The sequence below is a fragment of the Lemur catta genome, chromosome 16 (genome assembly GCF_020740605.2).
Source record: "Lemur catta isolate mLemCat1 chromosome 16, mLemCat1.pri, whole genome shotgun sequence".
Taxonomy (NCBI): domain Eukaryota; kingdom Metazoa; phylum Chordata; class Mammalia; order Primates; family Lemuridae; genus Lemur; species Lemur catta.
Window position 1 is genome coordinate 4,443,399 of NC_059143.1, and position 15,964 is coordinate 4,459,362.

At 44.6% G+C, this 15,964-nt stretch overlaps 1 protein-coding gene across 5 annotated transcripts in view; it reads left to right on the forward strand.

Annotated features, from left to right (window-relative positions):
* LDLRAD4 (low density lipoprotein receptor class A domain containing 4) overlaps nucleotides 1-7,638 on the forward strand; it is a 238,289-nt gene extending 230,651 nt beyond the window's left edge. For all 5 annotated transcript variants that reach the window (XM_045527820.1, XM_045527819.1, XM_045527823.1 and 2 more), the window contains one exon: nucleotides 177-7,638. In XM_045527820.1, the coding sequence (XP_045383776.1) occupies nucleotides 177-707 (531 nt within the window). In that variant the 3' untranslated portion in view covers nucleotides 708-7,638. The remainder of the gene's footprint in view (nucleotides 1-176) is intronic.
* Nucleotides 7,639-15,964: the final 8,326 nt, after the last annotated feature.

The window sequence follows — 15,964 nt, forward strand, 5'->3', positions numbered from 1 at the left end:
ATGGTTTTTGTTTTGTTTTGTTTTTTTCCTGGAATAGCCTTTTCCTATTTTGTCTGGGGAATGGTGTCCACACTGGTGAGAATACAGACCGGGCACGCATTTCCTTGATTCTCTCACATTCATGGTTGTCACTGTGCCAAGAGCATCTTCAGGCCTCTCTTCCCTTTTCCTTCCAGATCATGTATGCCCCGAGGTCCAGGGACAGGTTCACTGCCCCGTCCTTCATGCAGAGGGATCGGTTCAGCCGCTTCCAGCCCACCTACCCCTACGTGCAGCACGAGATTGACCTGCCTCCCACCATCTCCCTGTCTGACGGCGAAGAGCCGCCTCCTTACCAGGGGCCCTGCACTCTGCAGCTCCGAGACCCCGAACAGCAGATGGAACTCAACCGGGAGTCTGTGAGGGCCCCGCCCAACCGAACCATATTTGACAGTGATCTGATAGACGTTTCCATGTACAGCGGGGGCCCGTGCCCGCCCAGCAGCAACTCGGGCATCAGCGCCACCACCTGCAGCAGCAATGGGAGGATGGAGGGGCCGCCCCCCACGTACAGCGAGGTGATGGGCCAGCACCCGGGCACCTCTTTCCTCCACCACCAGCGCAGCAACGCACACAGGGGCAGCAGACCGCAGCTGCAGCAGAACAATTCAGAGAGCACAATCGTACCCCTCAAAGGCAAAGACAGGAAGCCGGGCAACCTGGTCTGATTCCCTCTGACATGCACTTGAATCGAGGAGAGAAACCAAGGAGGGACGAGACCCAGTGGGCCCCTCCTACACACGGTCTTACGTGGCACAGCTAAGTAAAACAAATGAGCAAGCGCGGTCTTTGTTTCCGATTCCTTTCAGGGGAATTGCATGCAAACTAGACTGAAAAGATACAAACTTCCATCTGGTCTGACCACGAACAGTGTTTATTTGGGACAGGGGTTGGGATGGGGCAGTGGGCAGGGGAAACAGAAAGGGATGCTTTGAAGATATCATGAAATAAAACCCACAGAGGTATTCGATTTATTTAATTCTGAAAGGAGACTTTGCAGATAAATGAGGCCAGAATGGCCTGTTTTATAATTAACTGAATAAAGAAGGAAGCATTATTCTATATTATCATGGGGAAGAATCAGCCAGTTTGCTTTTTCTCCCAAGGTGTGGAACTTTTATTTTGTTTTAAAAATATGAATCAAAATTCCTGTTTTGTGTGCCAAGGTCAACAGTGGAGAAGTTAGATGAATGCAAGGAGCTACTTTGTGTTGTGATGATGTGTTTTAAAAGTTGCACTATCTTAATGTTTAAAATATATATGAGGGAACTGTTTTCCGTGAAGTTCTGTATGTTGTCTTTTCACCTGTGGATTATTATTAGGTCCAAGGAACATCCTGGAGTGTACCCCAGCATCATACAAGAAAGATAATTGGGGGTGCAGCCTAATACCAGCTTACATAAATCGAAAAAGTCATTGTTGCAAGAATTTGCATCAAATAGCAATGCATTGCTGAAGCATTTGGAGACTTTTGGATGGAAGATAGGCAATACTAATAAGTTCCAGCATTTCTGACTTGTTATTTGAGTTACTCTGCTAGTCGTAGGCTGCATATTTTATTAAAAACGAACCTGACACATGTGTTTATGTATCCAGTATCATGCAGTGCTGCCCTCATCCTCCGGCAGTGCAGTTTCTTCAGTAATTTAGACTTTTTTTTCACTGTAGCATGGAATTTATTCAGATACATACCTTACTTTATGCAATAAATTGTTTAAAATGCAAGGTGGTTATTCTGTATCCTGTTGAACTATGTGACTCCTCAGCATACCCGCTGCCTCTCCCCTTCCCTGGACAGCCCAGTGCAGCTCTGCGAGGCCCCTCAGTGCAGCAGGAGGCTCCAGCAGTCGCCCCGACACAGCCTGCCTGCTATGTCGTGTGTGAGGGATGCTTAGGAAGCCTCTGGAACGCACAGCAGAATGCCGTGTTGCTGGTCGTAATAAGCCATTGCATGTCACTAGTGTTAGCCTGGCATTCTTAGAGGAATGCAGTGCTGAAAACACCCCAAACTCCTGGCAGGATTCAACCCAGCCCTCCCCCAGGTCGGCCTTTGCATTGGTGGCCAGAAGCAGGAGGTCAGGTAGAGAAGAGTGGAGGGTGGAGTGACTCAAGAGCACAGGATAAGAAGCACAACATGCAGTTAAAATGCAGCTAGAAAACTAATTTTAAATACTGTTAGTCTTAGTTTTAATATTCCTGATATTTACAAACATTCATTCTTACAACTTAAAAGAAGAACAACTTCCCTCTGCAGATGTAAGCACCGGCTTTTGCAACAGCAGCAGCCAACAAGTCCAGCAAACTCTGCGCCGCGGAGGCGGCTTCTCTGCAGCGAGGTCTCCATTCAGAGGTGGCCGCTTGGCCTCTGCGAATTAGAGGAGCAGGAATAAGGGTTCAGTGACTTTGATCTATGCAGCTTTAACGCCAAATCAGCATATGTGTGTTCATGTCTGTCTGTGGGTCTTGGAGGTGATTCCTCAGTGAGGTGGCTTCGTGCTGTCGCCAGGCGCTGGAGGGACGCTGGAGGGACTGTTTCGGGCCCCGGTCTTGCCCGCTCCCTCCCGCTTCGCATCGCGGTAGGCAGGTCGATGGTTTGTTGTGAGCATTGAAATCTCTGTTAGATCCATCCATTTCACACAGTAACATCCACAGAACTAGTCAAACTCTTAAAAGGAGAGAAAGAAAAGATGGGCCACAGTTGTCAGCTTGTGCGTGAGACCCCGCATGGAAGTATTTGTAGCCGAGGGCCACAGTGGCATTTCTGAGACTGGGTTCGGTCTTGTGGCAGTGACAGCTGCAAGGCTGCTGTCAGGGAGAAGCCAGCTCTCAGGACAGAGATGGACTTGGGGCCAGACAGGACCTTTCCCGCCCCCCGGAGGCTTCCTGCAGGGTGCCGGCCCCCGGACTTCGAGCCTGTGTTTGAAAGCAGCTGGGTCCCCTGACACAGCCAGTCACCGCGGGTCAGGTGGAGACGAGGAGACCCTTGTACCAGTCAGGCCTCGCTGAGGGGACTCAGGCGGATTCTTGGTCAGGTGTCCCATCACGTGCAAAGTTGATTTCATCATTCCAAATCTTGCCCCCAGTTGTGGTCAAGCAGGTGAACCCAGCTTTAGCTGTAGCTCGGAATGTTTTCACAGTCCTTGTTCTTCCACCTGCTCCAAGAATGAGCTCAGCTCAGAGGCCTGCAAGTTCCTTCCTTTGCAAGTATATGAATGTGTTGCAGATGTCCCCAGTATTGGCAAGACAATTATTTAATGCAGATACCTTTAATCGTCTGTCAAAAGAGAGGTCCCTCCCATTTCAACCACCCTAGAGAATTGCCTTTTAAGTTACTTATTTAAAGACACACATATCAAACCATGACTTTGAAAGGTCTTTGGGGCTGGGCCTCTGCAATGAATTACTTTAAAAGCCAAGGTCATAAATTGAATTAATAGTCAATTTTCCTTTGACACAGGGAAAAGGTGATGTAGATCAAGCAGCTCCTTTGAAGGCTGCAGCTGCCCTCTCCGAGCCGTGTGGCCTCATGGCTGGCCGGGTGCTGAAAGAGTAGTGGTTGTCAAGGTGTAGCTTTCCCAGCGGAGCCTGTTGTTCTTTCACGAACCTTTAAGCTTATGGAACCTGCGGGTCCAGTGTAGAAACCAGTGGCTTAGGCAATCAACGACAGGTTTACAATCCTAGATTCCAGGACAGGGTTGCAATACAGGATTGCATTGTTGGAGAGAACAGTGGGTGGGAACTAACTCTCCCGCGCATACCACTGACGTTTGTCCCTTGTCCCAGGAACTTCCAGGAGTAGGAAACCCAAGGCATCTTGAATCCCATCTATAGAAACACAGTCTTCTAGCATCCACTTGCTTTTTTAGAAACTCTAGTGTTCTTTAAACACTGATGCAATCCTTAATGGAAAAGAGATCTTGGGAAACAAATATGTGTTTATATATTTGATCTATTTTTTGTGTCCAAAATTTACAGATAAAGCAGCTTGACCAGCACCCCCCCACGACATAACACACGGACACACACCCAATCCCTGAGAAATTTCAAGGTAGCAGAGGAGAATCTTTAAACCCTAACGCAGCTTTATCAAGAGGATACACTTCTAGTCATTAATTTTGGCTCAGACTTAGGAGAGAGGGAACAGAGGCCAGCAGTAAACTGGGAGGCCTCCTGGCACCAGCACAGGAAGCGGGCACACACGTGAGTCCTCTACGTATCTCCGTCTGATCTCCTTCACCTTGATTTTATCTTCATAAAAATGAGAAGGGCTCAAAAGGAAGCCCTTGCAGAAAGCCCCTCCAATCTAGAAGAATCCATCCCAATCCCTGCCCTTCCTGTCCAAACCCTTGTCCCGTCTCTGACAGGGTGATCCTCTAGCTTCCACCAGCTGCTCTTCTGTTTAGGGCGCCTGGCCAGAGCCGCGCAGACATGTCCTCAGCCGGACGCGGGCTGCCAGCACAGACCCACACCCGCCGCCTCCCGGCAGAGGAGCGTCCCTGGCGGTGCGGCCCTCGCAGGCTCCTGGGGCTGCTGCTTGCCCATTGCATTTTGGTACTTAGAACGGTGACATTAACTCTATTTGTAAACCATTCATTTTTCTTAAAATTCTCAAAGCTCAGCGGTGTATGAAGGAAAACGCTGGGCAGGATGCTTGGTTTCTGTTCACTTGGGCTTTTCTTGCCCAGGTGACTGAAGCCAGGGTTCCGGGCTGAGCCTTCACCCTGTGGGTGTGCCCTGGGGCCCGCTCCGTGCGCCCCCCAACCTTTGCTTAGGAGCATGAGCCCAGCCGCTCCCGCTCACACTGCCCGGGACACCACGTTCTTGGTGTAGGGAGGGTAAAAGAACACCTTTGGATGACAAGTTGGCGAGGGGAGGCCCTCCCCATCTCACTGTGAGGAAGGAACACGTTATCTAATGGTAGCACACCAAAGTCACAAACCAAGAAACTCTGCCTTCATCCCAGATCACAAATGAAAGTTCTCAGTGGCTCCGTGGCTTCCCCAACTGTTACCAATTCCACCGCGGCCCTGCTGCCAGCCCCTGTCCGGAGATCACAGAGATGAGAACGAACAGTGGAAAGCGCTCTTAGCCCTGCAGTGGCCTACACTGTTTAGGAATCAGGATTTCAGCATACTTGCCTACCCAGCACACTGTGTCCTTTGCATAGTTCGCATTTATGTTGTTGCCAGGGTTAGACAGTCGCTGCTGCTGCCCGAGTTGGGTGCGTTAGGATGCTGTTGTCTGTGAGCTAAGAGAGCAGTGTCTTCCTTCATCCTTTTCTTTCTCCCCCAGCGTGTGCTTGTTTTGTGTAATGCGGGAGAGGGTTAGAGCTATACAGAGATTCTACACACACCATCCGTGCATATTTTTTATATATGTATATATCTCCCTGTTATTGCAAAGAGCTCTGCATGTCAGTTCTGGTTTCTGCAGACAGAGGACCCAAGCCACCCCCCTGCACTCGGTCAATGCCCACCTTTGTTGTGCCTCACTTAAAATGGTGCTTTTTCAGTTGTCTGTCTTTTCTTACGTTTTTATTTGTAAGGTGCTGTATATAAGTCGAATATATTATGCACATATCCTACCCAATGGGTAGAATAAAAAAATTGTTAATACTGTAATATAATGTATAGATGATACCAATTTTAACAGAATGGCATAGAATTTGTGAATGCCTATGTGCTTCGTCCTTTTTTGTAAGGAAATTTGCAAATGGATGCATACAGATAAAAGTCTATGTAGTTTATTTTCCTATTAAATATCAATATTATAACACAACGGAAAGAAGTCTGAACAAACAAGCAACAGATTATGACCAGCGTATATATAGCAATTGAAAGTTGCATCTTTGCTGTGAAAACACTTAAAAAAAATTTTTTTTAAATCCCACAGCTTTTTGGTTGCCACCAGATGCTTCTCATTTTAATCACTTTAGTAATGCTCAGTTGGACCAGTGTTAGTCAGTTATATTTCAGTAATAACATGATCTCCTGCTGTGCTGGAATGAAGGTGCTAGGCCTCAGCGCACAGGGCGCACTTTGCTGCCCTTAATATTGCAGAGATTGTGTCAGTAAGTAGATCGGCCTGCAGCAGAGGACTTTGCTCAGCTACAGAGGCATTTATGACTGTCTATGTCCCAAGTCGCTCTGTGCCTTTTTCTTTTACAAATTGAAGCTGTGGAGCCAATGAACTAGCAGTAGAGACTGTAGGGAAAGAATACCTCAGGAAAAATAGATCCTATTCAGAGAAGACCCTGTTTTTAGAAACAAATGTTTTGTTATGGGTTATCATTAGAAGAGAGTTGGCTGCCATGTGAAGAATCCTATATCCATTCCTGTTGGTGTCCCATCCTAACCCCGGCCCAAAAAACAAACCAGGTTTTGCCATCAGTTAGAGATTACGTTTTCAGTTGTATGTCAAGTTACACCTCTCTTCCAGCTCGGTCTTTTAGTGTCTGATTGTGACCTCTGCATTTATGTTCAAATATTCTAATATTTTTTTAAAAAGAAAAAGGCCTGTAACACGTGTTCATGAAAACAACCATTGGATCTTGGGCGTGGGGAAGCTTTCCAGGGTCATCCGTAAAGGCAAGCTGTGACATTTTGCCCATCTGATCCAGATTATCTTTACTCTGCCACCAGAAGATAACAATTCTAATTAATTCCAAGTTTTGTATTTGGTCTATGGTACATGTTCTGATTTTGAAAATCATGGCAGAATCATATCCCTAACATCCAGAAAGCAAGTTATTACCAATTATTGTTAAACTGAAAACATCTCTATAATGCAACTCTTTATGCTGAATGGATTAGAAGTCAGCCCTTCTTTTAGTACGTGTTTGAAAGAGCCATGAAAAGACGATGGTCTTGTGTTCTGGATGCCGTGTGTCCAGACCCATGTGTCGGCTGCACCCTGGGAATCGGCATTAAGAACTGAGGCTCATTTGTGTCAGACGAAGCTCCAACCCCCAGGGTCAAACTCTTGGGAGGACTAGTGAGCATGAGAATGTTCTGGACTCAGAGGTACTAAAATTTGTTACCCCACCATTGCTTCCTTTCTACACAACTAATCGAGGCTTAAACTTTTCTGTTAATGATACTGGTTCATTTTAACGTGCTTGTTGGTATATTGCTATTTTTCATTACATGGCTTTCAAAAATCACATTTTTTAATTGTATACTTGTCTAGTTTAAAGCTGTTTTAAAATATGTACAATATTATTCACAGCATTTAGTTCACTTAATTTTTATTATAAAGCAATTTACTAAAAAAAGTACAACTGTATTGGAGCTTTTCAATAGTTGGTTGTGAGCTATGATAATCAGAAGTCATTAAGTCTTAATTGTGAACAAACATTTGTGCTTACTTTTCAGCATAATTCCCGGTTATACACAGAGAAAGATTTCCAACTGTCTTGTATCTGCCTCTTTCCACTGAGCAATGGTGATGTAGTTCTTAGACCTAAGGTCTGTAATTGCAATACTTTTAAAGAAAGATGTTGCTCTAAGTGCTGTTAGTTATGAATTCAGATTTTTCTGCTTGTTCTTAATGCTGTGGTCAAACCATAGCACAGAATCATTAAAAATAACCAATGATACACATTTGTCCCTTGGATTTTTTTCTTTGGTTTTTTCTTGATCTTTCAGCAACAGTGTATGGAATAAAACGGTGTGTGTTTTAAAATTCGTCTCAAAGAAACACTTCTCATGGTTCCCTAGCTAAACTTTCCACACATCTTGACGTTCAAAAATCACGACTGCATATTCTACTGTGCACAACTCTGGTCAGATCACATCGTCTGATTGTTTTGCCAATTCTTGGGTTCTGCACAGAACACGCGGAGGTGGTCCTCAGGTCTCCTGGTAGGGGGTCCCTGAGAGAACTGCTGGCCCACAGACCAGGCACCTGAGGGGGACTTCCCGGTTGTCGCAGAGCTGTCACACAGCCGTGCAGTAGACTCAGCCCAAAATACAAACAAGATTTCTAACAGGGACAACCGTTCAGCAGCGGAACAGACTTCCTCAGCGTGTTTTAAATTCCTTGGCGCTGGAGGTCTTCTTCAGTCAGTGATGAGGTGGCAGAAAGGCTCTAAATTCCTGCACTGGGAGAGGGGAATAATATTATCTCCATTTGCTAATAAGGACGTGGATTCACAGATGACACGACTGTGTATGCACAAACCCCACATGGTCTACCCAACTACTAGAGTAAGTGAATTTAGCATGGCTGCAGGATATACAATTTTTTTTTGCATTTCTATATACTTGTAATGAACAAATGGAAACTAAAATTTTAAAAATACCATTTAAGTAATTATATGGGCCCAAAATTCTAGTCATACACCCATTTTAGATTCTGAATTAAATTCCTTAAGATTATTTTGGAAAAGGGATTAGAAAAGAGCTATAAGGAAAAGAGCAGCAAGAGAGTGATTTATTTCCCTTAAAATAGCAAATAGTCACTCATAATCCACATGTACTCTAGAGTAAGTTCTATAATCTCTTAATTTAGCAGATCGTCAGAGAGGTGTTAAAGAATATGCCCAAACTTGCCCACACCGCCACCAGTGTGGCTCACCCGCTGCTGGAGAGCTCTGCACCCAGGGAGTGCGGGCGTCAGGGCTCGGCCCTACTTGATGGTCCAATTCAGTCATAGCAGAGAAATGGGCCCTGCCCCCCACTCCCCGCCACTCTGAGGCTATACCGGCTGTCACTGCGGTCACAGTCTGGGTTTGGGTTCCCTGAAAGCAAAGGGCAAGTCAGGGATGTGGGGGCTGTTCTTGGAGGAAGCAGGTGACTGAGAGGAGGGACAGTGGAAGGTGCATGTGGCACTGGTTGCCATCAGAGGCGGAGGGGGCTCAATGCGCTCTGAGAACCACGCAGGCCAGGGTCACTCCTGTGGGATTATCTTCCGAGCCACCCTGGCTGTGGACTGAGCAAGTCTGCAGACTAAAGAAAAAATGCCCTGAGACAGAAGAGCAAAGATAACTGGTGCTTTGGAAGCTGCTGGGGCTGATGGGAACTGTCCGCCCCAGCTGGAGCTGCAACTCGGCAGCCGAGAGGAGGGTGGAGAGAGAGACAGAGACAGTGCAAGCTGCCAGCCCAGCGTCCAGACCCCTTCAACTTCGGCAGCTAAACGATTCCTGGCTCTTTGATCCACTGATTTAATTCTTTAGCTTCTTAAAATCAGGAGCGCTGCCAGCTGCGGAGCAGCACCCACCTGGACACACACTCACCCCCAGGGGAAGACTCAGAAATGCACCCTTGGAAGAATCCTCTAGAACCTTTCAGAGAGCCACTCAGTGGGACTTGGAATAAAATACCGTGTTTCTGACTCTCCCTGATGATACCCGCACATAACACTTTGAGTCTGTTACTTAGAACATTATAGTAAGACTTCCTTCGTTACACTGCTTTGATGTTTTGCTTGAATGGATTCTAATTAATTTAAAATAGCTTCCAAAAGTAAAACCTTTGCATCTGTAAAGCTTTGTTTTAATGGCATGTTTCTATCAAGACTTTAGCTTTTGCCCTAATAATGCAAACTTCACCCTAGTTTACACTCTTATTTTTTAAAAAGAAATCAGAAATGCAAAAGCTGCATTTTAATCATTTGAACATAGCAGAGTGGTCACTAAAAATACTTTAAAAAAGCCTTACCAGTAAGCACATACATTTCTTTCTAATCTAAAAAGAACTGCAGCTGTATATAGTGGCTCTTACATAACTTAAACCTGTTTACAGAGCCATTTCTTTTATAGAGCTGCATTTGTCTCCACTGTTACCAGTCATCTGTAAGCACAAAATGTTCTAGCAACTGGCACCAGCAGACAGAGCAAGCGTGCTCTGCAGGCGCGGCCGCCATCCAAGGCTTCTGTGCAGATGCTGAGGGCTCCATTTGTCACGCCCTGTCCTGGCTTTCAAGTGGGATTCCGTGTGGGGTGGTTTGGCTTCGTGGATATTTCCTACTTACAGTTAAAGGGCAGCACAGGCTTTGGGGCTTAATAGACCTAGGTGGTCCAAACACCAGCTTCATTTCATGTAATGTCCCCGACAGGCAGGTGGTTGTTTTGGAACCTCATCTATAGGACAGGAACAGTGACACTTACCTGCCAGGGCACTTCCAAGGACGAAAGGAAAGCGACGTGCTTGCCACGGGGCCGGATATGCCAGGCTCCTCATGAATGGCAGCTGTTACCACTAGAACTTTCATGTTCTAGATTTAATTTAAAAAACACATTTTGCCCAAATACAACAGACTTGTACACAGCACTTGCCTTTGGATCGCCCTCTGCACTAACTCCTGCAGCTTAACAGCCCAGTGAAGGAAGCAGGCGCTGCCTTCAAGCGTGGAGTACCACGAAGCTTGCAGCGTCCGACATCCGGGTACAACTTCCATTCCCATCGGTTTTAAATAAAATACACCTGTTTCCTTTACCCCATTACTTTAGACAGACTTTTTAAAATAAAGATTATTGCAGTAGGGAAGGGAGTTTCTTACAACCTTAGAAATAAAATTTTGAAATCCAGAAGGGTTTATTTAGGGAGAACAAATAGTTCAAAGTCATTTCCCTTCTTGCCTTGCTTCCTCCCACCCCCCTCGCTGCTTTGTTTTTCCTTTTTCTTCTGCCTTTCTTCTTATAGAGGAGTCGGGGGGAGCCAACGCTGATTTGGGCATTGTCACCTACCTCTCTCCACCTGCCCGCTGCACGCACCTGGGGCCGCAGCGCTGCCCTGCTGACGTGGCTCCTCTCTCCGCATCCCTGCGCTGACCCTGGCACGCCCCTCTTCTGGAAGGACACCCACAAGCACTCGGTCTTGTGCCTCACCGACAATCCCACCCGAAACCTCAGAGGGCCACAGTCTCCACATCTCTCTCTGACACGCCTTTTGCCACCTGAGAGGGTTTCGGCCCAGCAGAGCTAGAGACGGGGGAGGCAAGATGCCACCACCCTCCGGATCCTCAGCGTCCTGATGGAGAACTGCTGCCCCGACCGGGCTCCCCCCACACGCGCGGTTTAACCACGGGGTGCGCGTGCACATTCACACACACGCGTGGCAAACGCAAAAGCAACACGGCAGTGATGAGCCTGTGAGCTACACAAGGCCCCGGGCCCCGCGCACGGACACGGCTAAGGGCACGGCGTGCTCAGGCAGGCCACCGGGCGCAGGGCTGCCGGCGAGGTGCCTGTGCCAGGGCTTCGGTTTTGAATTTTTATTCTGGTAAGAATACTTAACATGAGACCTGCCCTCTTAACAAACTTTTAGGTATATGATACAGCACAGGCTTGGCTTAAGGTTGGCAATTTTCACAGGATTCAGAGGCCAACCTCTATATTTTGGTGAAACCAAACAGTTCTCGTAATATTAGGGATATTCTGAAGGGCTCAGCACTAAAATTTTCCACAAATGGCAGGTCCTGATCACTGCAGCTATTCCAGGGATTGGCTGCAACGAAACGGAAAATCCCACCCCGAGCTGGCTCCACGTCCGCTGCAGACGCAGGTCAGACGCGGCGGCAAGAGGAAACAGCAAACAGCAAGCTCGTCTTGCACCAAGCGGGCAATGGGGAAGATGGGGAATTTCCTGAGGTCAAATCCTCCTTGATGTGTGAAATACGTAAACTTAAATAGATGTATAAAACCTGATTTAGTGACTGAAGTTTTCACTACTTGCTCTCAAGTATGGATTTAGATATATGAAAATGGCTATCTGCTTTGCCAAGCCCAGGTTCGCCCAGGTGGTGACGGACGACATCACTGAACTGGACCATGCAAGTCTCCCGTCTCACGGTCCGTCCCAGGCAAAGGGGAAAATGAAGCCACAGTGTGAGAAATTAATAATGGTTTCCTTCCTGGAGTCAGAAACGGAGGTCAAAGGTGAGTGTTTCCCCTTCCTACTACTCTAGAGACAAAAAGTTGAAAACAGTAGAATCTAAAAGAATTAAAAGTTAAAAGCCAAAAGAAAATGGAAAGCCAGCAGAAGGGGGTAAGGAAAATTAATAAATTGGCTTGAGCACGCATCTCCAAAAATACAAAGAATTTCGGAAGTCCCAAAGCCTGCCCGTACCTGAACACCTGGCGCCAGAGCATAGGTACTAAACTGGAAGTGGAGATCCCAACTTTGGATCCAGCTCTCCTCTCCCTCTCTCAACTAAAAATATTTGCCTCAGTGTTTTAATGTGACCCACTAAATAAGCCCTTTCTATGGTTCTATAAGCCTGGAGTTGTGAGTCAACTATTAATCTAAAATGCTTTTGAAATAACGCAATTAATGAGTGGTCTACATTTCTCAACAGAAGTTGCATTAGGTTTTTTGGACATACTTGTTCAATAATATTTTCAACTTTTTTTTTTGGAATCTGAGATTTGTCTCTTATTTCTGGACCAAAGTGAGGAATGCAATTTATGACCCACCATATCTCCTTTAATAAGGGGATAAAAAGTGCATGTTGATGGAGCACTATGGCAACAAAGCCCTATAATCCTCTCTCCAGCCTGAGCTGAAGATCAGTCGTGGTATTTGAGGACTTCACAGGCCTTGCTCTGGCCGTCAGCACAAGAAAAAGAACCAGAGCAGCCACTATTCTTAGAGAAGTAAAGCAACTGTGATAATTAAGTCACCATATTAAGGGTCCAAAGAAAAAATATTGCCTCAAATTCAATGAAATACATTTAAGTCAAGATATGCTTCAGTCATCCTAGAATCTCAAATCTAGTACACAAGCTGAAATAAATAATGTGTGTGAGAAAATGCTGTATGTTCTTTTTTTTTTTTAAAAAAAAATCATATTTAGGCTTTAAGGAGTTAATCATCTAATTGGTATGATGGAAGACATAGAATTGCCATTATTTCATGTCACATGCTTAGAGTAGCCTTTATGGAATTAGCGAAATAGAGTGTAAGGCTGACTTTTGCCATGTATTTGATTTAAAAGTGAGGGGAAAATTCATTTTATCAAAATAAAAAGGATGGAGTTTAGGTTTTAATGTTGTTGCTCTAAAAATTAAAAATTGTCTGGTATCAGTCAACTGCAGCTGCAAGTTCATGTCCCCCTTCCACAGAACGGGCTGTGGCTGTCTGGCCCCGGGACTCTGAGAGGGGCCCGCACAGAGCGCCAGGCAGAGGCACAATCACTGCACAAACACTGCAAAGACAGTTTTCTAACATTTAACTTGTTCAAAATTCAAAACAGAGAAAGCTGGACAGAGAGAAGGAGAGGGAAGAAAGAAGCAAGACAAGTTCTATTCAATCCTCATTTTCAGGAAGAGGGAACATCTATTTTGGCAGCAGATGGGACATGGCTGTCCTGCAACTTCTGCTCTCACACTTATTGTCCCAGGGCAAGCATCGCTCTATCCGTAAGGAGAAACCATGCCCTGAGAAGCCTGGGCTGCCTAAGCACTTCCCCACTATGATTGTCTAATCATCGGAATAAAGAACAAGCTTAATGTTACACTCTGCCCCGGAGGCTTCTGAAATCAGAATGCATTCTTTCTACTAAAAGATCATTCTTATCAAAATAGCCAGATAATTGCCACAGGGTAATTAGGATCTATAATTATTATTGCTGGTGACTGTCAATGATGCACTGAGAAGAATACAGCTTGATTTTCAAAGCCTAACCCTGAAGAAGCAAGACAATTACAAACTTGTTTTGACTTGTTAAAATGAACAAACTAGACACAGAAGTCACAAAGGAAAAATCTCACAGAGGAAAAATATATTCAGTTGGCCTGACTCAGCATTCCTGAAATGCAAGCTACAAGCTCAAAATGCAGGGGAAAGATCTTTCAAGAACCAAAAGGCCAGGCCAAAATTCATGGCTGAAGGTGAATTCTGGGAAGGTCTCCCCCAGATCGCACGAGTCCACCAGGCAAGAATGAGGTCTTGACTCCTACTTGTCCCTTCAGGGGACGTGGTGTGGTATCTTTTGCAATCTCACTTAATACAAACTTGATATGACAGAACACACACATGGTCCAAAAAACACCAGAGTTAACATGTACAGAGTAAGTAAAATTTCCCACCTCTGGTTCTATGGATTTCTGGTTCAGGCTGTTCAATTCCAAGGTAGCATAGAGGCTCACACTTCCCTTTCTGAGTGTTCACGTGATACTCTGGCATTAGAGTCAGTATGATTTGATGCATTGTTAAAGACCATGGAGCTAATAAAGTCAATTAAGTAGTGAGCTTTTAATACCAAAAAATTTAAGTGGCTTACAAAAAATATATTTAAACAGGTCAAAACTTTGGTAACCACATAATCTATTTTATTTTAGGCCTTATGGAGACTCAGTTTTGAAGATCTGAACTAAAAATGAACTGTGGCCAGAAGAAATATGTCTACATTACCTAACAAGTTATTTTTCAGAAGGAATCCTTTAATTCAGAAATGTGTATCTCACAAAAAGATTTTCTCAAAATAATACTTCAGAAAAATAAGGAAAGATGCACTCATCTTTTTCTGCCTCACTTGCTAAAAATCATCTTCTGTCCATTTCATTACCATTACTATCTTCTATAGCAGCCTGTTTACAATATCTGAATCAGTGAAGAAATCCCAAAGATGACCTGAACCCAGTGCAAAGAACACAGAAAAACGCTCAGTGTCTCATATACAATTTCCTTCTTTTCTTCAAACACCTTTCCTGCTCAAAACTATTAAGATCTTTAAAATGCCTGGCATTATCTCCGAAGATCACTGAAACAAGAGAGCCAATCTCCATTTCATCCTGAGTATACAGGACGACAACAGTATCTTTCACTTATAAATAAGTGGGGGTAGATTCTGTGACAACAAATAAACACAAGATTATATCCGAAGGCATAATTTTATTATTTTCACTACTGGGAGGAAGGTAATCTCAATATAAGCATTCTTTTTCTCCTTTGTTGAAATCTGTAAACAGCACCCTGTTGTATGCAAAAGCTTGTCTCAATCAAAGACATTTTTTTGGATGTGGTACTTTAAAAGGTTGGTTTTGCCCTTATTCTTGAATAGACTGAGTCTCTTACCTAATCCGTCTTTTATCTCAATTATTAATTTGCTGAACAAACCCTTTTTGTGCATTTTATGTAGGCTAATCTCAGCCACAGATGCCTCCACACCCGGTCCATACCAAGTGCAAGATTTACTATAAATGAAATGAGGTCTATTATACACAGCAAAACTATACTTATTTTATATATATATATATGTATTCTCCATAATTTAACTTGGCATACATTACTATATTGTTAGCCTGCTATTAATATTCCAAACTGAACATATGCCAGGGGTCCCTGCTTAGGCTATTTGCAGCTTGCCTTAAGGACTAGGTCAGCAATATGCCAGCAATGGCATTTTTGTATAATTCCTGGTGTCAAATGATGACGACAGAACTTCCCACATCTTCAGAGGATTTTTTTACTAGAGAATTTCAAAGTCCTCATAAAGCAGTACCTCATTTTCTATAATTGGATAAACAACACAATTATGAAATTGGATGGCAACAAACCTCAAATGAACTGAATAAAAGATGTCTGCTCAGGAAAAGCAAATTTTAGTCTCAAGATTATTAGTAACTTCTAAGAACCCCCAATTTATCCCCATTGGAAAATATGCCCTGTGCAATGTAAAAAGCAGAAGGAAATTGTAAGATTTTAACACAGGCAGTCTCCAGAGGCTAAAAAGGAACAAAAAATTTGTTAATATCTTATCACTTAATATCTATAAAAATGTGAATTTAATAAACATGCTAAAACATGTTAATCATGTTTTATATTTGAAAACACGCCGACAATGTGAAAGGGTGTACTCCACCCTCTTGCATCAGGAGACAAACGGTGCTCCTGCCCAAGTCTGTGGGGAGCAGGGACACAGTGGCACTCTCTCACAACTCTCCCCACCCCTAGAGGAAAAGAAAGATTCCAACCACAGCATA